This window comes from Phascolarctos cinereus, unplaced genomic scaffold, assembly GCF_003287225.1.
Source record: "Phascolarctos cinereus isolate Bilbo 61053 unplaced genomic scaffold, phaCin_HiC Scaffold_7;HRSCAF=346, whole genome shotgun sequence".
In the NCBI taxonomy this organism is placed as follows: Eukaryota; Metazoa; Chordata; class Mammalia; order Diprotodontia; family Phascolarctidae; genus Phascolarctos; species Phascolarctos cinereus.
In genome coordinates this window covers 30,804,145-30,831,193 of record NW_027556180.1, presented here as the reverse complement: position 1 = coordinate 30,831,193, position 27,049 = coordinate 30,804,145, and the positions used below count along the sequence as shown (strand labels likewise).

At 41.9% G+C, this 27,049-nt stretch overlaps 1 protein-coding gene across 2 annotated transcripts; it reads right to left on the bottom strand.

Moving 5' to 3' along the window:
* Positions 1-595: 595 nt before the first annotated feature.
* On the bottom strand, positions 596-25,918 carry MYNN (myoneurin). 2 transcript variants are annotated; one of them, XM_020980229.2, is made up of 8 exons: positions 25,833-25,918; positions 24,639-24,939; positions 17,118-17,917; positions 16,277-16,436; positions 14,646-14,824; positions 13,824-13,907; positions 13,085-13,171; positions 596-1,001 (listed from the first exon to the last, which is right to left on the bottom strand). In XM_020980229.2, the coding sequence occupies exons 2-8, from the start codon at positions 24,902-24,904 to the stop codon at positions 739-741; spliced, it is 1,839 nt and encodes a 612-aa protein (XP_020835888.1). In that variant the 5' UTR covers positions 24,905-24,939; positions 25,833-25,918; the 3' UTR covers positions 596-738. The 2 variants fall into 2 exon arrangements, with proteins under 2 accessions (XP_020835888.1, XP_020835892.1); XM_020980233.2 differs by lacking the exon at positions 13,824-13,907.
* Positions 25,919-27,049: the final 1,131 nt, after the last annotated feature.

The following is a 27,049-nucleotide window of genomic DNA, read 5'->3' as shown; positions in this document are numbered from 1 at the left end:
TGATAATTTTTCCTTATCTTATCATGTCAAAGCGTGTCAAATTGTGAAACTGCTTTTTGATACAAGAAAGGTATTAAACATCTATTGATAGGTTACTTTCAAATGGAATACTGAAAAAGAAGTGCTCTGATGGTCAAAAAAAACCAAACCAAAACAAGAGTTTTATAGTCCTTGATAGACTTTTCCCTTCTGTTTTTTATTAAAGGACCGCTTGTCCCAAACTAGCATGAATATCAATAGAGAAGAAAAATAAATTATAATTTGGTACCTAGATTTTTTCTGGCCAAGAAACATGAACTCCTAATTCTAGATGAAATCTAGAGCTGATCATTTTATTTTTTTAAATAATAGAAAAAAACCCCAAAACCTGGAGGATATTGTTTTATTTCAAGAAGTGATAAATTCTATCAGAATAATTAAAGGGTATTTCTAAAAAACAAAAATGTAGTCTTCAGGACTACTGATGAAAATGGTTTTTTTCCTTCTATTTTTTTTTTTGCTATGTAACTCATTCTCCAAAAATGGTGTGCATATACTTCTGACTTTTCAAGCAGAACAAAAACAAAAACAAAAAAACCAAGCATTGCACAAGATGCAGGATCAGTTGCTTTTACTTAGCTGAATGAAAAATAATGATTACAACCCAAATGACAGTGAATGAGAATGGTCACCTTGCCAATGAGGTCTATGTTCACTACCAGAGCTATTTATTTAGTAAATTCCATATTGCTCATCAAGTCAATATAATTGCTGCAGAAAAATAAATTGTGGTTCTGAATACCCATTTACAGTTGATCTCAACAGTGTGTCCGATGATGGAGACTGATTATCTGTTACAGGCAACAGCATCTGGTGGTCCTCAGTTCCAAGGGGAAGAGTTAATGGTAAAGTCATATCAGAAGGTTTCACATCTACAGGTTCTGACAAAGGACTCTTCTGCATGGGATCTTGTTCGTTAAAAGTGTTATCCCCCATGGTGGAATCTAAAGCCTTTTCAGATCCTGAAAGGAAACAACAAAATAAACCTTAACTTCTCAACGACACCAAACTCTTCTACTCACTGATCCCAGAAGCTGATGTCCCTCTTCCGTTGTACGCTCCTGCTCTTCCCTTCTCCCCAAGTGGCCTTTTCATCTAAATGCTTCCACTCTTGGAGTCAGGAACAGCTTAATTCAAGTCCAGGCCCAGACACTTATTATCATCAGTTTCCTTATCCATAAAATGGGGATAATCACAGCACCTACGCCCCATCTTATGTTTTAAGCATAACATGAGTTAACATGTATACAGCACTTAGCAAACCTTAACGCAATCTATAAATGTTAGCTTATCATCAGTGTTGCTGTTATACCATAACCTCGTGGCATCCCTTTTAGTAAGACCTAGCACGTGTACTCAGTATTTCTTTAGCACTTAGCTATGCTGGGCAGGGACTGTTCCCTTTCTTTCTTGGCACTGCGGCAAGCTGATGGCCTAGGAGCCAAACTCCCCACATTAACAAAGTCTCTGAGCAGCCGGGCCAGAGCCAGGAAGACTCATCTTCCTGAGTTCAAATCCCACCTCAAACACTTTCTAGCTGTGTGACCCTGGGCAAGTCACTTAACCCTGTTTGCCTCAGTTTCGTCACCTGTAAAAGAAGCTAGAGAAGGAAATGGCAAACCCTTCATTATCTCTGCCAAGAAACTTCGAATGAAGTCACAGAAAGCTGGACATGACTGAAAAGAACTGAACAAAGCACTTTCCAAGTCACCCTTTTCTTCTTGGTGATTCAGTGGTGGCTGGTAATTTGATGGTACTTGGTAACTAACCAGACTGTAGGCTCACTGAGAGCACAGACTGCCTTATTTATTTTTACTTCCCCGGGCAGTGTGGTATAGCAAACAGAGCACTGGTCTTGGGAAGACTTGAGTTCAAATTCTGCTTAAGACACTCACACTGGTCGACTGTGAGGACCAATCACAATCTCCCTGGGCCTTCATTTCCAAATCTGTATGAGGGGGACAACAATAGCCTTGACCTCACAGGGTTGTTGTTAAAGCTGAAATGAGATAATATATGCAAAGGACTCTGCCATAAAGAAACAAATAATAATCATGGCTTATTATCTTTGTTATTATTATTAGTTTCTTAATGAGACTCTTACTTGTCTACACAGGAATTTTTACATCCAAGATTATTTGTTTCCAGGCCTTGGCTGGTGGATAGAAAGTATGTTCTAATACCCTCCCCTCTGAACAAGTTAATGGATACATGAAATCCTAACTACCTTTTCTCTGAATCCCAATCACTAACACTCTAGGGTTCCTCTACTCACCTAGCCATCATACTTTATGCAAATGACTCAAGTGCTAACCTCTCAGTCAAGCTTTGCCTTGGTATTTTTAATACCTGACATTTATTTCCAGTTGGCTGCCCTGATGGCAAGACAAAACCCACTGGAGCATCTCTCTCCCTCCAATCAAGTTGCCTCAAGTGACACTCCTACTGCTCTTTCCATTTATTGCTATGTGGTCACAGATAAGTAATTTCTCTGAGTCTCCATTTTCCTATCTAAACCCAGTATTCCAGATTATTGTTAGGAAAGTATCTTATAAATTTGTGTGTGTGTGTGTGTGTGTGTGTGTGTGTGTGTGTGTGTATATGTATATGTGAATAGTTATTAACATTTTCCCAGATGCTTACAAATTGTTACAGACTTAGATCTCTTCTTCATGCTCAGCCCTATCACCTAGATTTCAAAGAGTTGAAAAGGATTATCAGAGGCCTGCATATTAAATATTATACCATAAAAAAATGAGAAAACAATCAGATAAGGTGCCTTCACAGCTCTGAATTTTTTTTTTAGTTGGAATAATTATAACATTGTGGCTTGTCTATCAACTTCCTATTAACCATTTTTGGTCCATCCTTTCTGGTCCAAAGACCAGTTGGAAGGGAAAACAGAAACAAAATATAAATTGAGAAGTTCTGGCTTGTCCCAGTCATCTCTCATCATCCTGTTCACTCCCAAGCAATGGTCCAATTCCATCTTTACTCCCTCCTTTTCCCCTAATACAGCTATTTTTACTGCTCTTCATTTTCTTTGGCCAGGCTTGGCTCCCTCTGAGTTTTACGATTCCCAACACGATTCTTCCAAACCACCTGCCTAGTGGGTGAATTCTTAACCAAAGGATACAGGCAATTATGGAATTTCAATTATAGGAAACTGAAAACTTTTGCATCAGCAAAATGCAACTAGGACAACAAAGAAAGCAGATGATGGAGGGATATTTGTGTCAAGTATCTCTGATAGCTGTCAATACAGAAATAAAAGGATCAAAAGCCATTTCAATAGATCATATCAAAGGATACATATAAATACTTCTGAAAATAAGTGCACACTATTAGCAGCCATGTGAAAGAATAATAGTCATTAATAATAAGAGATTCACAAATTAACATAACTCTGGGGCTCTACACCATACACTAAGCGAACTGGCAAAGAGAACAAATGATGAGAACAGTCAGTGCTGGGGGTGTTGTGAACAAGCCCACTGATTGTTGGTGTTCCTGAGAGCTGCTCCAGCAATTCAGAACTATGCAAAAAAACTCATTCAGCCGTACATGCCCTCTGACCCAGAGACTCCACTGAGAAGCACACAGCCCAGAAAAAGTCAATGACAACAAAGAAAGACCTGTTACACCCCAAAATACTTTGAACAGCACTCTGTGGTAGCAAAGACCTGGAAACAAATCACTCATTGGAAATAGCTAAACAAGAAATAGTAAAATCAATGTAATGGATTATAGTTGCATAAGAAGTTATGACTATGACGAAAAGAATATAAAGACCTACATGAAGTGACACAAAGTGAGGCCGAACAAGGAAAATTTCCGAACGACAACAGTATAAAACAGAAGGAACAACAAAAATGAAGTAGCTCAAACCAAACACTGTGAAATTCTAATGACCACCCTTGGTCCCAAAGAACAGAGATGCTGAGACAACTTCTTTCACTTCTTTGTAGAGCCGGATGGAGGGGGAAGAAAGTTCCAGAACAATGCATGACTGGGCAGGTGGAGGTGCGGTTATTTGTGCTGAAGGACAGAGCATCCAAATTAATGAGATCACACAAATCCACTTGAAAAGAAACATATTTGCCTCATCAACCGCACTTTCCAACAGGTGGTAAATGTTTTAGGAACGACGCATGAAGACCAGTCTAATCTGCCTCACTTAAACTTCTACTCATCATCCTCTGGCCAAGAAGAGCAGTTCTGATGCCTCCTTCCGATGCCTGAAGAGAATCACCAGGACTTAGGCTAAACATTCCTAGCTGCTTCATCTAATTCTCATATGGCATACCATCCATGCCCTTCCACATCCTGGTAACACTTATCAGTACTCAAATCAATAGGAGCAATCCTCCAGTAACCCAGATCACACCACGTCTATGCATGCCTAACAATTCTCTGCAATCTTTATCAGTGTCTTCAAAGAAGGGCACAACAGGGAAGTCTTTGACACTGACATCCTGAGGACACCACTGGAGAATGAGAAGGCAAGATTAATTAGTCCTTGCTTTTACCACATGACCAGGCTCTTTTCCTTTTCTTTTTTTTTTGGGGGGGGGAGCACCAGGCAATTGGGGTTAAGTGACTTGCCCAGGGTCACACAGCTAGTAAGTGTCAAGTGTCTGAGACCACATTTGAACTGAGGTCCTCCACCTCCAAGACTGGTGCTCTACCCATTGTGCCACCTAGCTGCCTTTTTGGGAAGCAGGGGAGTAAAGGGGGAAGGTGGTGGCGAAGCAATTGGGGTTAAGTGATTTGCCCAGGGTCACACAACTCAGGCCTTTATTTTTCAATCACATATTTCTTTGATGGCATCCTTCATTCATCTTCTACCATTATTCTAGGACCAGAGGGTAAAATAAATCCACTGATCACCTACTGAAAGAGATCCCAAAACAAAAACCCCAAGGAATAGTATAGCCAAATTCCAGAATTATCTAAGGTCAAGGAGAAAATACTGCATGCAGCCAGAAACAATTCAAGTATCAAGACGCCACAGTCAAGATTACACAGGATTTAGCAGCTTCTACATTAAAGGATCGGAGAGTTTGGAATATGATGTCCTGGAAGGCAAAGGAGCTTGGATTACAACGAAGAATCAACTATCCAGAACAACTGAACACAATCTTTCAGGGAAAAAGATGGACATTCAATGAAATAGGAGACTTTCAAATTTTCTTGATGAAAAGACCAGAGATGAAAAGAAAATTCAATCTTCATTTACAAGTCTCAAGGGAAGCATAAAAAGGTAAAAAGGAAAGAAAAAAAGTGTTATTCAATAAAATATAAACTGTCTTCCCTACACAGGAAGATGATACTTGTAACTCTTGAGAACTGTATTTCTATTAAGGCAGTTAGAAGGAGTATATACATAGAGGGTATGGGTATAAATTGACTTTGATGTGATCATATAAAAAAAATTAATGGGTGGAAAAAAAAAGGATTGTACTGGGAGAAGAAGAAACGGAGAAGCAGAATAGGTAAATTACATCATAGGAAGAGGTGCAAAAGACCTATTACAGTAGAGGAAAAGAAGGGAAGGCGTGAGTATTCTTTGAATCTTACATTCATCCAATTTGGCTCAGAAGGAATAACATATACACTCAGTTGATTACAGAAATTTATCTTATCCTATAGGGAAGTAGGAGGAGAAAAGGGAAAGAAAAGAGGGGCCTGATAGAAGGGAGGGCAGATTGAGAGAGGTGGTGGTCAGAAGCATAACTCTGGTGAGGAGGGACAGGGTGAAAGGAGAAAAGTATAAAAGGGCAAAAACAGGATGTTCCAACATAAGACAGAAGCAAATAGAAGAGTGAATTAAAAACCAGAATCCTACAATATGTTGTTGACAAGAAACACATGTGAAGCACAGGCACACACACTAAAAGTACAAGGCTGGAGTAGAATATATTATGCTTCAGCTGAAGTTAAAGAAAGGGGCAGGAGTAGCCATCTTGATCTCAGACAAAGCAAAAACAAAAATAGACCTAATTAAAAGAGATAAAGAAGGAACCTACATCTTGCTAAAAAGTAGCATAGACAATGAAGTAATATCAGTACTAAACATATATGCACCAAGTGTTATAGCATCCACGTTCTGAAAGGAGAAGTTAAGTGAGTTACAGGAAGAAATAGACATGAAAAACTATAGTAGTGGGGAACTTCAACCTCCAATTCTCAGAACTAGATAAATCTAACCACAAAACAAACAAGAAAGAAGTTACAGAGGTGAATAGAATTTTTGAAAAGTTAGATATGATAGACCTCTGGAGAAAAGTGAATGGGGATAGAAAGGAATATACCTTTTTCTCAATGATACATGGCATCTACACAAAAACTGACCATGTATTAGGGTATAACAACCCTCACAATCAAAGACAGAAAGGCAGAAATATTAAATGCACTCTTTTCAGATCACGATGAAATAAAAATTACATGTAATAAAGGGCCAAGGAAAGACTGAGTGGGTCAAACAACAAATCACAGAAAGAACAATTTCATCAAAGAGAATGATAATAATGAGACAATATATCAAAATTTATGGGAAGTAGCCAAAACAGTTGTTAGGGGAAATGTTTTATCTCTAAATGCTTACATGAATAAAACACAGAAAGAGATCAATTAATTGGGCATGCAACTAAAAAAGCTAGAAAAAGAACAAAATAAAAATCCCAAATTAGACATTCTGAAAATCAAAGGAGAGATTAATAAAATTGAAAGTAAGGAAAACTATTGAACTAATAAATAAAATTAGGAGCTGGTTTTATGGGGGGGAAAAAAACAACCAATAAAATAGATAAACTTTTGGTTAATTTGATTAAAAGAAAGAAACCAAATTACCAGTATCAAAAATGAAAAGGATAAATTCACCACCAATGAAGAGAAACATAAAGCAATAATTAGAAAGTATTTTGCCCAATTATCTGCCAAAAAATCTGACAATCTAAGTGAAATGGATGAATATTTACAAAAATAATTGCCCAGATTAATGGAAAAGGAAATAAAATACTTAAATAATCCCATTTTAGAAAAAGAAATTGAACAAGTCATCAATGAACTCCCTAAGAAAAAATCTCCAGGGTCAGACAGATTTACAAGTGAACTCTACCAAACATTTAAAGAACAATTAATCCAATACTATATAAACTATTTGGAAAAACAGATGAAGGAGTCCTACCAAATTCCTCTTATGACATAAATATGGTGCTGATAACTAAACCACAAAGAGCCAAAACAGAGAAAGAAAATTACAGACCAATTTCCCTCATGAATATTGATGCAAAATTTTTATATAAAATATTATCAAAGAGATTACAGCAATTTATCACCAGAATAATACACTATGACCAGTAACGCAGGGCTGGTTTAATATTGGGAAAACTATCAGCATAACTGACCCTATCAATAACAAACTAACAGAAATCATATGATTATCTCAATAGATGAAGAAAAAGCTTTAGACAAAATACAGCATCCATCCCTATTAAAAAAAAAACAAACAAAAAACATTGAGAACATAGGAATAAATGGAGTTTTCCTTATCTAAAACCATCAGCAAGCATTATATGTAATGGGGATAAGCTAGTAGCATTCCCTATAAGATCAGGGGTGAAACAAGGATGCCCATTATCACTATTATTCAATACTGTACTAGAAATGTCAGCTATAACAATAAGAGAAGAAAAAGGAATTAGAAAAGGCAACAAGGAAACAAAACTATCAAAAACTATCATTCTTTGCAGATGACATAATGGTATATTTACAGAATCCTAGAGAATCAACTAAAAAACTACTTGAAACAATTAACAACTTTAGCAAAGTTGCAGGATATAAAATAAACCCACATAAATCATCAGCATTTCTGTATATTATACTACCAACAAAGCCCAGCAGCAACAGATAGAGAGATTCCATTTAAGATAACTGTAGACAATATAAAATATTGGGAAGTCTACCTGCCAAGACAAACCCAGGAACTATATGAACACAATTACAAAACACTTTTCACACAAATAAAGTCAGATCTAAACAACCGGGAAAATATCAGTTGCTCATAGGTAGGCTGAGCTAATGTGATAAAAATGCCAATTCTACCTATATTTGCTTATTCAGTGCCATTTAATCAAACTACCAAAAAATTATTTTATAGAGCTAAAAAAAAAAATTCATCTGGAAGAACAAAAAGGCTAATGTGGAAATATGTTTAATATCATTGTATATGTATAGATTATATCAGATTACATGCCATCTTGGGGAGGAGGATGGGAGGGAGAGGGGAAAATCTTATAAAAATGAATGTTGAAAACTAAAATTTTTTTAAAAAGGTCAGGAATATCAAGGGAATTAATGAAAAGAAATGCTAGAGAGGTGGCTTAGCCATACCAGATCTTAAACTGTATTATATAGCAGCAATTATCAAAACTACTTGGTACTGGCTAAGGAATAGAGTGGTGAATCAGTAGAATAGGTTAGGTACACAAATCACAGTAGTCAATGACTATAGTAATCTATTGTTTGATAAACCCAAAGACTCCAGCTTCCCAGATAAGATCTCACTATCTGACAAAAACTGCTGGTAAAACTGGAAAACAGTATGGCAGACACTAGGCATAGACCAACATCTCACACCCTATACCAAGGTAAGGTCAAAATGGGTACATAATTTAGACATAAGGGATGATACCATAAGCAAATCAGGAGAACAAGGAATAGTTTACCTGTCTGATCTATGTAGAACAGAAGAATTTATAACCACACAAGAGATAGAAGACACAGTGAAATGCAGAATGGATCATTTTGATGACGTTAAATTTAAAAGGTTTTGCACAAACAAAACCAATGCAACCAAGATTAGAAAGAAAGCAGAAAACTGGGAAAGAATTTTTACAGCCAGTGTTCCTGATAAAGGCCTAATTTCTAAAATATACAGAGAGTTTATAAGAGTCAAGTTCATAAGAATAAAAGTCATTCCCTAACTGATAAATGGTCAAAGGACATAAACAGTTTTCAGAGGAAGAAATCAAAGCTATCTATAATCATATGGAAAAAATGCTCTAAATCATCACTGATTAAAGAAATGCAAATTAAAACAACTCTGAGGCTCCACCTCATACCTATCAGATTAGCTAACATGACATAAAAGGAAAATGATAAATGCTGTGGATGATGTGAGAAAATTGGAACACTAATGCATTGTTGGTGGAGTTGTCAACTGATCCAACCATTCTGGAAAGCAATTTGGAACTATCTCCAAAGGGCAACCGGTGGGGGGGGAGGGAAGGGAGGGAAGGGGGGAGGAACAGAGCCAAGATGGCAGAGTAAAAGCAGCGACTTGCTTGAGCTCTCCCCCCAAAACCCTCCAAATACTGGTAAAAATGGCTCTAGGGGGCAGCTAAGTGGAACAGTGGATAGAATACTGGCCCTGGAGTCAGGAGGACCTGAGTTCAAATCCAGCCTCAGATACATAACACTTACTAGCCATGTGACTCTGGGCAAAATCACTTAACCCCAATTGCCTCACAAAAAAAAAAAGGCTCTAAACAAATTCTAGAGCAGCAGAACCCACAAAAAGACAGAGTAAAACAAATTTCCAGCCCAACACAAACTGGAAGGTAGGCAGGAAAGGTCTCTTGCGCTGGGCTGGTAGAGGAGTGCAGTTCAGTGTGGGTCATCCAAGGAAAGACTGGACCTCAGAGAACCTGAAGCATGCCTCAGGGGACTGAATCATGGGCAGCTGTGGCAGTTTCCAGACTTCTCAACCCACAAACGTCAAAGACAACTTAGGTCAGTAGGAAAGGTCTATTGACCACTGTGAGAGAGAAGCTTGGTCCAGTCACTGTCCTGGCTCAGCCCTGGGGCAGCAGCTGCTTCTGGAGCTCTCGGCCCACAGACAGAGAGGGATTGCAGGGTTCTCTCTGCCGGCGCTGAGGCAGGATCCTCTTGCTCTCCCGTGCTTGGATCTGGGCTGCAGTTCTGGGTGGTGGTCCTGGGGCAAAGAGGAGCGTTGGTGTGGTAGAACTTGTGGTGAGAGTGGAGAAGGAATCCCCTTCACAGTTCCAAGACAGAGAAGAGTCCTTGTGTTCAATCACAGACCAGAGCCCAGGTCAGGAAAGGAGTGAACACTTCACCCTTGCTCATAGCACCTTGGAAGAACTGAAAATTTACAGGTCCCTAGAAGTATCTCTGAAACAGCTGCACAAAACCCCCAAAGCTTGGGATAGTACATTCTCCACACCAGAAGCAGACCCCTACCTTAACAAAGAGTTTAAAAGTCAAATAATTGGCTGGGATCATAAGCAAACATAGCAAAAACAGTCAGACCACAGAATCTTTCTTTGGTGACAAAGAAGATCAAAACACACAACCAGAAGAAGACAACAGAGGGCAACCAAACTGTGTACACCCTTTGATCCAGCAAAACCACGACAAGGTCATCAGCGATCATAAAAAAGGGAAAAGGACCCACATGTACAAAAACATTTACAGCAGCTTTTCTTGTGGTAGCAAAGAGTTGGAAACTAAGAGAATGCCTATCAACTGGAGAATGGATGAACAAGTTGTGGTATATGTAATGGAATATTACTGTTCCATAAGAAACGATGAGCAAGTGGACTTCGGAAAAACCCGGAAAGACGTAGAGTGAAGTGAGCAGAACCAGGCGAACAGTGTACATAGCAACAACCACACTGTGCGATGACTAACTCTGATAGACTTGGCCCTTCTCAGCAATGCAAAGATCTAAGACAACTCCAAAAGTCTCATGATGGAAAATGCTGTCCACATTCAGAGAAAGAATTATGGAGTCTGAATGCAGATGGAAGCATACTACTTGCTCTCTTTTTTTTTGTTGTTAGTTCTTTCTCATGGTTCCTTCCATTGGTTCTAATTCTTCTTTACAATGTGACTAATGTGAAAATATGTTTAATGTGAATATGTATGTAGAGCCTATATCAGACTGCATGCCATCTTGTAGAGGGGGAAAAAATTTAGAACTCAAAATCTTACCAAAGTGACTGCTGAAAACTAAAAGCAAAGTAAAAAATTTTAAAAAAACAACATCAAAAAAATTAAAAGGAAAAGCAAAAAAAAGCCTTAAATTTTGCAAGAAAAAAATCTATCTTTACATGTAATTGGAAAAAAATACTAAAATAGTGGGAAAAACTCTTAGCTTAAACCCCACCTTCTAGACGCGGCCCTTCCCGGTTCCCCTTAATGCTTGTGTCTCCCCGCAGTTTGCTTAGCTCTTCCCCGTTCATTAAGCAGCTACTCTGTCGCTTTCTAGTTCTTTGCTACCACAAAAGCAAAGCCATAAATGTTTTGGTCTATTAAGACCTTCTTTTTACCTCCTTGAGGTCCTATGTGCCCAGCAGTGGAATTCCTGGTTCAAAAAGTATGAGCATAAAATAAAATAAAATAAAATAAAAAAGTATGAGCATTTTGGTTACGGATAGGTGCAGATTAATCATATGAATTATACATGGGACCACTGGCTTTATGGCTAGTCAGTCAATCAGCAAGCATTTCTGAAGCACTTATTGTATGCCAAACACCAGGATAAGCCATGGAGACACAAAGAAAGGCAAAAACACATTCTACAGGAGAAGCAAAATCCAAACAACTATACACATACGAAGGCAGATCCCTCTCCTCTCTCTGGACACATGCATACACACACATATCTTAACTAAAATGCCCATACTTTTTGAATTATTCCACGGCTGAGTATGTATATCACTTCAAGGAGATCACTGGTAAAAAAGAAAGGCCCCTAACACACCAAAATATCTGTGGCAATATTTCTGTGGTAGCAAAGAGCTAGAAACGGTCGTTGCGCACTGGGGAGGAGCTAAACCGTGGTATAAAAACGTAATGGCATCCCACCCCACTATGAAAGATGACAAACGTGATGAATTCAGAGAAGCACGAAGAGACTTCTGTGAACTGATGCAAAATAAAATAACTGAACAGAACCAAGAAAACGACACACATGACTATAATGACATCAATGGAGAGAACAACAAAACAATCAAAACGGAATGCTGCGAAATTTTAATGACCACGCACGGCCCCAGAGACCCCTCTTCCTGCTTCTTCACAGAGCTGGAGCTCCACAGACATTCTAATACTAATATAATACCAGAATGTTTTAAAACGTTAGCTAGTTTAACAGAATTTTTTTTCTTCTTAAAAAATTTTTTTTTTACTATAAAGAATGCCTCTTTAGGAGAGGCTGAAGAGGGATACAGTGGAAAACTATAAGAGAGATGAAAATGAGATAAAATTTTAAGTTAAGAAATTAAGCAGGTCAGGTGATATTCCCTCAATTGGGTCCCAGACCTTATATTTATTCCTTCTTCTAATTTAGCTTGACTTAAAAACTTAGGGCATTCAAGAATGAGACACACAGTTTTGGACACGGCCAATATGGGAATTTATTTTATTTTATTATGCATATTTGTTACAAGGGTATGGTAAAGAAGGGAGAGAAAAGATAATCCTTGTTAACTGAAAAGAAAACTTTAACAACAGTGGAACAAGCTGTTGGGGGAGACAAGAAGTGTTTCTTCATCAGATGTCTCCAAGCTAATGCTGGTGAGCCCTTGCTGGGTAGTTTCACTAAGGGACTCAGTAAGAGGTAGGAGCTGGACTCTTCAGCTGGACTCTGAAATATACAGCTGGTTGAAAAACTCTGCTATCGATTCTCTACTACTGCCACGCTCGATCACAGCAGCCTTAGTGCGGTATAGAGCCTGTGGCTGGCATTGGACCCGCAGCCTCTGCAGCCCGGAAGAATGTGTCCCAGCATGGGCACTGCTGGCTCAGCCTCATCCCACAAGGAGGTGCTGGAACATGGATGCCCTATCTGCCAACCCTCCCAATTCCACACGAAGGTGCACTGACTTCTACATTAAATCCCAACTCCTTTGCTTATCCACTTCATAAACCTCAAGTCTTCAAGGTGGGAGCAAACCTAAAGAATAAGGCAATTATTTACTTTACACATAAACATGTCAATATGACATTCAGCACTTACCAGAATGGACTTTTGTTTTGTGCTTCTTTAAATTTTTTATATCAGTATAGGAATTTCCACATAATTCACAGATAAATGGTCTTTCCCCTGGGGTGGGAAAAAAAAGTTTAGTTTAAAAATCTCAACATTTCTATAGTTTGGTAGCTGAAGCAAAAATATATGTATCAACATGTATATGAACCTAAAATGGTTAATATTATATTGTTCTTAATTATAAATGTTTCTGTCCAATTCTAAAACTAAAAAGTTCCATGAAGTCTAATTTTTAAACATATAGGAACTCCTTTTTCTAAAAGCAAAATGACTTAATTCATCTTTTAAAGTACCACAACATTTCTCCTTGTATTCCTTCCATAAATTTTGATTCAATAAAGTAATGGTGCTACATGGTGATAATTTTTTACTAGTTAGAAACTTTCCTTACTTGGCAATATTGTACATAAGTTCTATTTAAATCAAGGAAAGGTATTAGGAGTAGGCTTAGTACTAAGGAAGGAGCCACTCTAACGGGACAAAAAAAGGCAACCATCAATGTCGTTTTCCTTGCTTTACTGTTTTCACCCTTTACATCAGTAAACATTTTCTTCATTTTAATTTGCTTTTAACTGCTTATGATAAGAGTATGTCTGTTTAAGATCTATTTTTACAACTCTTTGTACCAAAAGCTGGTTAAGGCTTACATGAAAAGAAATTACAGAAAGAGAGAACAAAGAACAATACATTCTCCCTAAACACAGACCTGTATGAGATCGAAAGTGTTTGTTGAGCTCTCCTGAGGAGATAAAACTTTTCCCACAAATACCACATATGTATGGTTTTTCACCTAGATGAAAAATAAAAGATAGCGAGGTGGTGTACTATACCAGTAAAATATTTTATCAATTACAGATTACCTCAAATAAACTATTCTAAAATAACATTTCAGTTAAAACCTCTAATCTCATAAAAGATGTTAGAGGTACTTATTTTTAGTGATCCAACTTCATGAATGTTAGTAACCAGTATTTTGTACTTTTCATATAATTAGATTATTTTCATATAAGATCTCATTTCTATAAATCTCTTTGGTAGAAACAAATGTTTCCTAAGTTTGATTTTTTATGTAATTTTAAAAGTTCATTTACATTTATCAACCATCAAAAGCAGCAGCCCTGAAAATAAGGTAACTAGTTACAAACAGTCCTCCAGAAAGCAAACCTGCAAAACATGTTTCAAATTAGGCACTATGATTTTGAAGGACATTCTTTTTAAGATTTAAAATTCTAAGTTGAGTAAAAAAAATAAACCAAGTCATCATTATTATAGATTTTTTTTTTCAGTTTATAGGTTGTATGGTATGAACCTATTATTGAAATAATGGACCTAAACAAGAATTTGGCTTTTATATTTAACAGTACACTTTAATGAATAAACTTGGGGCATCTACATTCCACCCTCTTGTATGGGACCAGTCTCTGCCTCTGCCCACAGCCACTCCCCTTGATCTCTCTTCTCCCATTCCCTTCCTTCAGTTCATGGCTCCCTCTCCCTCAAGCATCACCTTTTCACATCCAATTCTCACCTGTATGTTTTCGAGAGTGAGTTATGAGGGAACTAGACACTGCAAATGCTTTCCCACATGTATCACACACATAAGGCTTTTCTCCGGTGTGCCGACGAACGTGGTAAGTCAACGTGCTGGCCTGAGCAAATCTCTGTCCACACCTGTCACACACATATGGCTTTTCTCCACTATGCTTCCTGACAACAGAGAAATGCACAGTTAGAAACCAGCACAGGGTCTGGGCCCACCCTTGGACACTGGCCATACAGACTGGGGAAGCTTTCATAGCAGCTCCAAAGATCAAGAGTAGGTTTCCAAAATTGGCCTTCATTTGACTTGTAAGCATTTCTAAACAGAAGCCAATGTTCCAGTAGTCTCAGTAATAGTTGGAAGAAGAGATAAAAACTCTGCCCAACATTTTCATGACAGTTGAAATTAAAAGTTCTCTTACTCCCCTCAAGTGGCTCCTTAATGTAAAGGTGCAAAAACCCACGTATGGAGTTAGGCTACTGCAGCTCTTCCTCGGGTGCTTTGTTTGTTTAGGCTATATACTTGATAAAAAAAAAACCCTACACTTTTCATTGCTTTCCATCTCTATGGATGTATATATGGTACACCTGTACATCTGTGGGTACATAGGGAGGTCTGGAAGGGTTCCATTATAATAGGGAACTCCTAGGTGAGGAAAATAACTCTACCAATGAAGACTGGCACCTTCTCTGCAACGTGTAGATTCCAAGAGCAGCCTAGAACACTGGGATGTGAAGTGATTTCCCAGCATCATTGAGACAGAATGGTCAGAGGCAGGACTTGAGTCCTGGTCTTCCAGCCTCCAAGGCTGGCTTTATCCACTACACTACATGATGCCTCGTGTGTGTATAAATTAATTTTTAAAAATATATAAAACTTACGTCCCATCGGCTAACAAACATTAAAATGCCCCCTCTCATTCAGTAATTAATTCTCAACAAAATTTAGTCTTCAGAGCATTATTTCCAATAGGACCCAATAGGACCTGGGAATGTTGCCTAGTGACCAACTCAGGCAAGAGGACAATTAGACTCATGTGCCACTTTACTCTTCGTGGCCTCTTAGCTGCTTGAGAATAACAGCAGCAGAAAGTGGAGATCATCCTCCTCCTTTCCCAAAAACTCTACTTTTGTGGAAGCCTCTCCACATAATGGCGAGGAAAAACTGATGCTATATCTTCTTATTCAGATGTCCTCCTGTCACTGTCAGTCAAAAGACATTTATTAAGAAGCTACTATGTTCCACGCACTGTGCTATGTACTGGAGTAGAGGAGGAAAGGAAAAACAGGATGAATAAAAGACTAAGTTTGAATGGTCCATAAAAAATGTAACATCTTATGTCAAAGCATTCACATCTAACAAGAGCACCCTGAATTTACCTGTTCTTAAAATATCATCTCACGTGTCTTCACAATGCCCTAGTGGAGAAGAATCAGGCATTTGACCATTTGTACAGATGGAGACACTGGAGAAATCATCATGAGGTCAAAGTCCACACTGGAATCCACACTGGAATCCACACTTGAACCCAGAACTCCCTAATGTCCCCCCCCATACAGTACTATGTCCAATAACAGACTGACAACCACGGATAAACACCCTGAATCAATTTTTCTTACCTAGCATGAATCTTGAGATTGCTAGAAGTTGCAAATTGTAAATTGCACACATCACACTTATAGGGCTTCTCTTCACCATGATGCATGCGACTATGAAAAACTAGCTGGCACTTCTGAGCGAAACCTTTGTCACAGAGCTCACATCTATATGGCTTCTCCCCTAAAAAAAATCCAAAGAAGCATTCAGATTTAAAAGGAATTTTTGTATCAGACTTGCTTCATACAAAAAGGTAAACAAGTTCATCATCTTTCTAGTTATCAGTACAAAGGGCATGCCTAAAAAGCAACTAAAGCAGCCAGGACACCCTTCTCCAGACTCGTTAAACGAAGACAGATGGGACAAGAAGTTTGCACGTCCAAATTACTGAGCTCAATATAAGTGAAAATAGCAACACGAACATTCATTAGAACAAGTAACAGCAGGATAAAAGTACCTAAAGGAAGGGAAGGCAAGCACTGGTTACCCAAAGAAAAAACTGGTTACTCAGTGGCAAAGACCTAGAAGTTGAGAAGCTAAGGAGAGAAGCAGACAGACAGGAGCTCTGGCAAATAAAAAAATGTCTAGAAGGCCTTTAACAGCTTCAAAATCTGCTCCTCCTAATGACTAGCAGGCTAAGAACCAAATTAAACAAATTACTTTTAATTCTTAGAAATGACAGAATGAGTGCATTATGTGTATCTTCTGGGCATCAGGAATAAACCACGAATATCATGAAATACATATTTAACAATATTTCCACATTTTATACTTCTAATTTTTTTCTGTATATAATATGCAGATTTCAAGCAGCAAAGAATCAGCACCCTATGGAAATGTTTCCTTAAAAAAAAACACACTCACCTGTGTGAGTTCTGACATGTGTTTTCAGCTGGTTACACTGGGTGAACGCTTTTCCACACAGTTGGCAGACGTAGGGCTTTACCCCCTTGTGTATTCTCATGTGTCGTCTTAAGCTGCTGGCTTCTGAAAACACTTTCCCACAAGTGTTACACATTGGCTTGGCCTTTGAGTACCTCTGATCTAGGTCTTCTCCAGAGGCTTCGGGCTGATAAGTGTTCGGGACACTGGTTATATTAGACATACAGTGCTCTTTCAAAGCACAGTTTGGCTGTGATTTTCCACGTTTCTGTTTCACTGCTACTGTTTGCAAAATGATATCTTGTGTTGTAAAACTATCATTTACCACAACTGAAGTCAGCTGGAGTTCTGAGGTATCATTTCCTTGTGGAACTTGTTCTGTTACTGGTGAAGGCAATTTATTTATCTCTAGGAACATGTCAACAGATGAATTCTCTAAAATGTCACTGGAATATTGCACTGGTTTATTCTGCACGTTTTTCTGGGAATTGAAAGTCTTCTTCTTCTTTTTGGTTGGAGGAGACTTCTTTTCTAAAGTCACCTTCTTGGTATGTGCCTGAACCAAATCAATGGAAGTTTCTGATTTCTCCCGGTTGTTAAAATCTCGAAGAGTAAGGAGGCAAGTCTGTTGGTTCAACTCAACGTTGCCAGTAATACTAGATATCTCTGTAGAAGAGGGATTAGCAATAAAAGCAAAATCTTCCATCTTTATTTTACACTTAGTGACCACCTCCTCCACTTTGAGATAGTCTGCAGCCTGGTGAATTTCTTTAACATTCCAACTGCAAAGAAACAAGGCTAAATGACAATATTCTGGTCAAAGAAAACCTTTTATTGTTGATAATTGGCCACGTAATTTATAGTGACTTAGAAGAACAAACACACAGAGAGATCAATAAATATATCAGTAAATTAATTTAGAACAAGGAACAAATACAAAATTATAACCTCCATCTTACAGGCAATGAAAACATATATCAATAAATAGGCAAAGTTAGGTACTGTCCACAACATAAATTAATATAGTAAATATTAGCATTTTACTAGACACTTTTATAAGGGGGGGTATATACAGGTACTCCAGGTTATGAACACTTGACTTCCCATTATCCTGTTCATACAGGAAAGAGTGTTGGTCTCAGAATCACTGAGAAGGGTCATAGCAAATCCCATAACTGACTGTGAATCTCTAGTATAAAATACCTGGCAAGTGGTCACCCAGCCTTTGCCTGAAGACTTCTGCCAAGAGGCCTTCCTGAGAAGGCCTGCCCTATGCTGAGATGGGCTAGCTCCATGAATCTCAATCTGCCGTTTTTGCCAATCCACCCCTTGCTTCCAGTTCTATTCTCTGGAGCCAAGCCAAGCCAGTTCTATTCTCTCACCCATGGGATCCCCCTTCTCACCTTCCATGAAAGCTAACACCGTGGCTGGAGTTGGTCACTGGCTGCAATCACCAAAAAGGATCTGGCCTCGTGGGTCTTTTCAGCACTTATTCTTCCCCTTTGGGAGGAAGGGGAGGAAAATGGGTGGAGAACAAACCTTACCCTCTAACTGCTTGCAAGGGGAATGAGCAGTGTAGTAGAGGGCTAGTGCCCAGCTCAACAATTACTTACTGAATGGCACTGTGTGTAGAGCATTTCCAGGAGGTCTTAGACATGTTCACCATAACTTCACCCTAAGCTTAGAACCTTGCAGTCCTGGTTTTAATTAACTATTTAGTCATTTAACTCTCTTTATCAATAGACTGAATAGATAAGCTCTAAACTCATACAATTACTTTCCCACAAACATTTCCTAGAGTTTTCTGAGGTCTCCTCTCCCTTCTAACTCTCAGGAAAATCTCTCCCTCTTTGTTTCTCTATAAGCAGGAAAAAAATCTTAATGATGGCTAAGCTAAAACAATATTAGTGATACAACTGCACTACAGAAAAATAAATTCTTAAGTTTATTCTTTAAATAGTGCCAAATATGAAAGTACTTGAAATTACTACCTTCCTTGGCTTCCTCTAATTGACCCTCCTTTCCTTCAAGTATCAATAATCTAAATAAACTGTCATTAAATGTGTCCTTTTTTAATTACTGCTTTCTAAAATTTTTCATTATTAAATATAATAGTATTTCCACCCTAACACAGGTTAAGCCTTGCATGGGCCAGCCTGAAAACTTCAGTGCATCTTAACTTCCAAAGGAAGGGTGCTGGCATATCAAGAGAACATTACCTCTGGAGTCAAGGACAGGGGCTCCTATCTGCCTCAGACACTGACTACCAGTGGACCCTGGGGCAAGTCACTTCAGGCCTCTCTGCCTCATTTTCTCCATCTGTAAAATGAGGGCCAGGGCCGGGCTTAATGGCCTCTAAAATCACTCCAGCTCTAAAGCTAGGATGCTATAACATTCAAATATATTTTTGTTAACTTGGGGATTTTCTGTGTAAGCAGAGAGATAGTATAAAAGGTAACTCATTTCTCTTTTTGGACTGTGGTTAGGTCTCTGGAACTTAAAAACGAAAAATCATTGTATGAAAAGTTTAATTATAAACTTTAAAACAATATAGATGCCAAAGAAAATTTGCCAATTGTGTACTTCTAACAAAAAGTATCTTAACACTTATACTGACCTTTGTTAAGTCATACTTAAGATTCACAAAGAACCATCATCACTTTCACGCTTAGTTATATTTCACCAATGAGAAAACAAAAGGTTCCTCTTGAGCAGTAAAGTTAAGTTAGGGACAGGGCTGAACTGTAATATGACTTGTCAGATTTTCTAAGCCAAACAAAATCTGACCTTAAAACCTCAAATTATAACTCTGCATATTCTCCAAAATGAATCACAGGATCCTAGCTAATTTGATCCAGTTGGCCTTGGTAATCCATGTGAAATGCCATCATCCCTTCAAGTTAAGAATGGAAACAGGAATCCAGGCAGCTTAACTATACTGAAATCCATCATCCAACTATACTGAAATGCCATCTAAATTTTCTGACATTCAAAAATAAAAGCTCACATAAGTCATTCATACCACTATTATGGATCTTTTACTTTTTAGGTATTAGTATAATTAATTTCTTTTCTGGGCTTCCATTTTGGGATGGTCACCCACACTGTCTACACAGAAAAGACTGCTGCAATTTTTCAAAAAAATCTTCTCTTACAGCTCCTGCTGAACCGAAGTAAACAACTTACTCTGTGATGCTGGAAAGACACAAAACGCCATTAGAAGAAAGGACCTCTTTAGTAGTAAGCCTTCACGTTTTTGTTTTTGAGAGCTGGCTCTTTTTGGCTGCTTGCTTGTTTGGAACAAACTACAAGCAGGTGGGTGAAGGGCAGCACAGCCTGCGATGCTCTTCATTACTCAACAGCGTGGTTAGGTGGGAAAAGTGGAAGACTTTTCATGCCACAAAAGCTCTGGTTTGAGGCAGTACTCGAACCCAGATTTTCCTAACTCAGAGGCTAGTTGTCTATCCACTAGATCACACTGTCTTCTCTAATCAGAGGGAAGTTTTCTCAGTTATAAATACTTATACCAGCAACCCAGGGTTGTTGTGAGATTCAAATGAAATCATATTTCATGTAAAGCAAGTTGTAAAACTACAAAGGTTAGCTAGGAATCTTTTTATGAAGCTTTATCAATTCCTATATCAGAGGCACATTTAATATCAAAAATTCAAGATAAAATACTTTCTAAATCCAAGTGTAAATTAGTTCGTATTTTCTATCATTTGGTTATTATCCTTGCCATCACTCCTATCTACAAACGGGATAAAACTTGTTTATAAGAATGAAGATGTACTTTGCAAAAGGTTTTCCTTTAAACACAGCTAATTCCTATAGTGATAAAATGCCCAGGGCAGCACAGATCTGCTTTTCACAAGAAATCAAAAGATATTTCCCATCCCTTTGATTCTTTCTCTATCCTAAGACTCTATATGATCATATAGATACAATTTTCCCTACAGGGTTTAAGACATAAGGGAATCAGTAGAGAAATCTTTTTACCATATTACTTTAACAAAACAAAACAAAAAAACAAACTTTAGAAAACTTCCAAAGGTTTGTTTCAGGGATGGTAAAGAAGGGGAGAAAAACCCCTGAAACTCTATTCTTTCCTTCAATAACCCCAGAGGGAAACTCTTTCAGAATCAACAGGTGGCAACAGGAAAAAGGGATGGCCACAGAAACCAAGAATTATCCTCCCCATTCTACCAGTCTGTACAGCAGCAGAGACCACAAAGGGCATTAGCTTCTTTCAGACAGACTGAAGTTGTGCCTGCCCCCGCAGCCCTGGCTATCCAGCCCAACACTGGCTGTACCTTCTGTCACACATGACCTCCCCCACCCCCACTGGTCCTAGAGGGGGAGTCAGAATACTCCTCCATCCTTTGTCCCTTCCAGGCAGCCCCTCTGCCTCCTTCACTCAATAACCCCTCCTTCTTTTGAAGTCTACTCATTCAAGATTATGTTGGCTGTAGGATTCTGACCTCCCTCCCTCCGGGACATTTTCCTCTTTTCTCAAGGAGCTCTACTCCTGCTTCACCACCTTCTCCTCCCCAACTCCTGCCCTTGTACTGGGGGCAAGTTCATGGACATTCTCCCTCCATAACTCCCACCAGCCCTCCCACATCCTACCCCTCTCGCTCCATCCCACACTGGGCCCTGCTATTACCACTCTGCTAATTCTGATCCTAATCTCCTATTCCTGTGCTTTCCCCTTCCCACAGCTGCTGCTCATCACCACCGACATTCCCACACCTCTCCCCCTCAGTAGTTCATAATCCCTGCTCCATCCTCAAACCAACAATTAGACAGTTCAACTCTGCACTGTCTTCAATCCCTGAGCCCCCAACAGTGCCCCCCGCAAGCAACACCCCACATTGGCCTCCTCTACTTTCTCTCCTCACAAGCAGCTACTGACAATCATGCTGCCTGGGCACATTATAAATTCAAGTTATTCAACCCCACTTGGGGCCAGGCAATCTTTATTCCTCACAAATCTATTCCCAATCTCCACAAGCCACCCCAAACCTTTTCTTCTTCCCTAAAGCTCCCCACATGGGGATCTTATCAATTCAGCACAAGCTTCCCCTCCTCTCCTCTTCATCTCCATCATCTTCCACCTACCTCCTTTTCCCCCAGGCTCTGACAAAGAGGGGACCCTTCTTGCCAAGACCACCCTCTATCCGTGACTGGCTATCCCTCCCATCTTCTCCAGCAGAGTGTATCCTCAATTGTAGGCCCTCCTTCTCAAATCTCCAAGCTCTACCCAACTGGTTCCTTCTCTGCTGCCATTACATACATTCCAGTCTCCCTATCCTTAACACCTTTCACTAGACCCTACCATCCCTTCAAGCTACACCCTCCCCCTCCAGCTCTTCCCCTCTTCTCAGCCAGACCCTTTGAAGAAGCTGTCAACACATTTGGCCTCTCCTCCCCCTGCTCTATGAACCTCATCACTCGGTAAGGTTACCTACGACCTCTGAATTGCCAAATCTGCTTTGTCCTAATCCTGCTAGATCAGTCACTGACACTGGGCATGGTTCTCTTCTGGTTTGCCTTCTCCCACCTGGCTGATAGCTCCTTCTCAGTTTCCACAGAACATCCCCCAACTGTGGGTGATCCCCTAGGTTCTGTCCTGGGCCCTTTCTTTTCTACCCCCAAACCTTCTCTTGCTCACGTCATCAGCTGCCATGGGTTTGATGGTCATTTCTATGCAGACTCCCAGGTTCACACATCTAGCCCAGTCTCACATCAAACAAGACGTCTTGGAGAGGTCATAAATTCAACAAGTCTAAAATCCAATGAGATATCTGTAAAGTGCTTAGCACGGGGCCTGGCATGCAGGACACACGACAGAAATGCTGCTGCATTCTTTCCCCCTAAACCCTCCCTTCCAAGCTTCCCTATTTTATTGAAGGAACTCCCACCTTCCTACTGCTTCAGGGCTGTAATCCTGCCATCATCCCCTGCCCCCCACCTTCCCTCACCCGCATATATCCAACTGGTGGCCAAATCTTGCCATTTCTTCCTTCACAACACCTCTCTCACCTGACCCAGGTGCCATACAGGTCAGGCCCTTACTATGGTACCCTTGCCAAGATCATCCCAATAGCCTCCTCCAGCGTCTCCCTGCCTCCCGCTGCCTCCTCTCCAGTCCACCCTACGCACTACTGCCAAAGTAACTTTCCTGGAACACAGATTCGAGCTGGTGCAACCAATTCCAGGGGTTCCTTAGTGCCACGGGAACAACACACAAATTTCTTAGAGCCCTACAAGATCTGGCCACAGCGCCCCCCCTTCTACCTGCATTCAAGCCAAACTGGCCTCACCTGGGCTCCTCACCATACTCCCATTTCCTGTCTGCCAGGCAGAGAAAGCAAGGCCTCCTTAGCCAAGCCCCAGAGTCCATGTTCTGCTGGAAGCCTTTCCTAATCACAACTGCTGTTGCCCTAACTATCCCAAACTACTCTGTATTTAACTGGAGTGTGTGCTTGTTAACTTCATGTCTACAAGGCACAGCCTTTTATATGTGCTTGTCCCCCTCAACACATCATCATTAATTTTGGACAGGGATTGCTTCATTCTTTGTCCTCCTTTCTGACGAGTGCCATTTGTCAGTGGACACAAAGGTGGCAGAAGGGACTGGCACTGAAGGCAATCCTGTGCCAACCTCCAGAACACCAAGTGCAGAGAGCACTTCCCTGCAGCACAGAGACAGGGAGCCTGGAAGAACACAAAACCATTCAAAAGCACTAGCCAATTCTGTCCCGATGGGAGGAAAAGAAGAGTGAAATCTGGTGCTCAGTCGGATTTTGTCTCTGCTCTTCCATTATTCATATTAAAATTTACTTTGGTTCATTTTTGTTAAGAGAGCAGATGTAAAGAGTCAGAAACAAACTTCTAATTCCAGGGCTAAATATCTTTGCTTTCTGGACTTGTGAAATATGCTGTCTTTGTACTCCTTTGGACCAGCATACTGCTGAAGCCCCTCTTTGCTCTGCCTTATGAGGGTCATGCTCATCAAATCTCCAGATGACAAGAATCTGGAAATACAAATTGGGATGAAAAAAGATTTCAAAAAGTTGGGAAAATGAGCCAAACTGAACATAAAGAAATGTAACAGTGATAAATGTAGAGACCCCTTCCGTACACAAGTACAGGATGAGGAAATGCCTGCTAGACAGCCGTGCACCGGGCAGAGACCAGGGGTCTTAATGGACTGTCCGTGGCACATCAGCCCCAAAACCTAATGCAATCTTAGATGAGAACCCCGCTTTACTGTTCCCCCTTCTGCAGTGGGGGGTTGGGGTGAAAAGCTGTGATGCTGAGCCTAGGGAAAGGAAGTTCTTCTGAAGATGACTTGACCCCAAAGGGGAACCTCTGGGCCTAAGTTACAGAGAGGCAGGTTTCAGCCTCTCTGAAAGGGAAGGAAGCTCGGAAGGTGGGGGGGTGGGGCGGCCCACCTCCCCAGCCAAGGTGGCTCCCCCAGCGCCCGGCCGCCCCTACCTGTCCAGGTGCAGCGTGCCCGTGTAGATGAACTCGAGCAGCTTCTGGAAGCCGTCCGCCTTCACCTGGCTCTGGTCCAGGAAGACATCGCTGTGCGGGGAATCCCGATACACTGCCCCGAAGTACTCGCTGAACGAGGCCAGCACGTTGCGGTGCGCTCGGAACTGCTGCTCGCCGATGACCACGGTGCAGTCGCACAGGAAGCCCGCCTCGCGCTGCGCGTTCAGCCGCTCCAGGAGGTGCCCGCAGTGGTGCGACGGCCGCATCCTGGGGCTGGGCTGGGGTCTGCGCGCCGGGCCGCCTGGGGGGGAGGGGGGCACGGGGGTCAGACCCACCGGACAGGTGGAGGGACTGGGGCGGAGGGGAGGTTCTGACCCACTGGACGCAGCCAGAAGGGTTCCGGGGGCTGACACAGGTGCAGGGGGGCGGGGGAAGGAGGGGTGCACGGAAGTCAGACCCGCTAAACGGAGCCCGAAGGACTCCGGGGGGGCTGGCACAGGTGCGGGGGGGGCGGGGGAAGGAGGGGTGCACGGAAGTCAGACCCGCTAAACGGAGCCCGAAGGACTCCGGGGGGCTGGCACAGGTGCAGGGGGGGCGGGGGAAGGAGGGGTGCACGGAAGTCAGACCCGCTAAACGGAGCCCGAAGGACTCCGGGGGGGCTGGCACAGGTGCAGGGGGGCGGGGGTCTTCGAGCCGGGCCGCCGGGGGAGGAGGGGGACATCGTCAGACGCACTAGACTGGGGGCTCCGAGGACGGGAAGAAGGAAGGGTAGGGGAAGGAGGGGTGCACGGAGGTCAGACCCCACTGGAGGCGGTCCGAAAGGCTCGGGGGGCTGGCACAGGGGGGGGGAGGAGGGGTGCACGGCGGTCAGACCCACTGGACGGAGCCTGAGGTGCTCTGGGGGGGGCAGGCACAGGGGCAGGAGGGTCTGACTCCCCCACCATCCCGGACACCGAGGGGCTGCCGCGACCGCTACCCTGCCCCTCCGCCTCCCTAGCTCTAGAGTAGAACACTGTGGGCCCAGACAGGCCAAAGGACGCGTCTACACCCGCCAAGGGGCCGACTTTAGAGGGCCGGCCGCTGAGGGGCTCCAGCGGAGAGAGAAACTCAGGCCCGGCCCGGTCCGCGGGCCCCGCCCCGTCCCTCCCCGCGGGCAGGCCGGACGCGGGGCGCGTCGCGCGGGCACTTGCTCACCTGGCGGCACCCACCCGGGAGGCACTTTCTTCACTCGCTCGACGCCATGTCGGGGGGACGTCACCGCGCCCGCCGCGCTCCGGCGCCCCGGCCCGGCTTCCGCGCCCGACGCACTCACTTCCGGTCTGCGGGCGTTCCCTAGCAACGCCCGGGGCCCCCAGCAGTCCGGGCCCTGGCCGGGCCAGGCCCCGGGGCCTTGGAGCCGGCCGAGCCTGCCCGCCAGCCCGCGAGACTACGGATCCCAGCATGCCCCGCGCCCGGCGGCCCGTCACCCACCGTGGCCCTTGGGCCCTCTGGGAATTGTAGTCCGTCCTCAGCCTGTCCCGGGGCGTAGCTCGGCCGCTCCTGCTCTAGGGTACGCGGCTCCTTTCAGGGCCCGAGGGTCCTGGACGCAGGTCTGGCTCCTCGACCGAACCTGGAGACTCGGTGCTGTGGCGGGGGCCGGAAGGTCAGGGTCCTCGCGTAGAGGAGTGCATGCTGGGATTTGTAGTCCACACATTCCTCCAGGGAGGCGACCACTTGTACCTCTTTGGATGCTCGCAGATACAAAGTGGTGTGGGGGCAAGGGGAGGGGAGGGGAGAGGGATTCATGGCCCATAGCAGCAATTCATTTTCGGAAACAATAAAGAAGAAAAAATCCCTTCAGATGGTACTGTGCTTTTCCCCAAAACTTCATTTATAGGGAGTGCCCTGTATATAGATGGATGGATAGATAGATAAATGAATCTTAGGACACCCTCTATTTTTTTTATAATAATACTTACGTACAAATACCTAATTTGAGCCTTGCAGCAAAACCCTGGGAGGCAGTCATTATTATCTCTAATGTAGAAATTAAGAAACTAAGGCAAAGAGGTTAAGTAACTTGCTTAAGGATACACAGCTAGTAAATATCTGAGGCTACATTTGAACTTAGGTCTTCTTGACTCCAAGTCTGATGCTCTATCCACCCAGCTACAACTTCAACTGTGCCCTCCAAAACTTCTCACCCCTCCTCAAACTTCCCAAAGCTCCCCGTCCACCACCACCACCCAGCTGAGATTCTTGCCTTATGTTTTACCAAAAAAAAAAATGAGGTCATTCACTGTAACACCTTCTTCCTCATCTCCTATCACTCAGGTGTCTTCTGCCACAGTCTCCTCCTTCACCCTAGTGTCACATGATGAATCAGCCTTACTCCTTACCAAGGCTAACCCCTCCACCTGCTTAAGCCTTCT

Coding starts and splice junctions, on each gene's coding strand:
- MYNN (XM_020980229.2), bottom strand. CDS start 24,904: ATGCGGCCGTCGCACCACTGCGGGCACCTCCTGGAGCGGCTGAACGCG. Junction 14,825..16,276: donor AATCTCAAGATTCATGCTAG/GTAAGAAAAATT, acceptor CTCTGTTGTCAG/GAAGCATAGTGGAGAAAAGC. Junction 1,002..13,084: donor CAAAACAAAAGTCCATTCTG/GTAAGTGCTGAA, acceptor GTTTCCTTTCAG/GATCTGAAAAGGCTTTAGAT.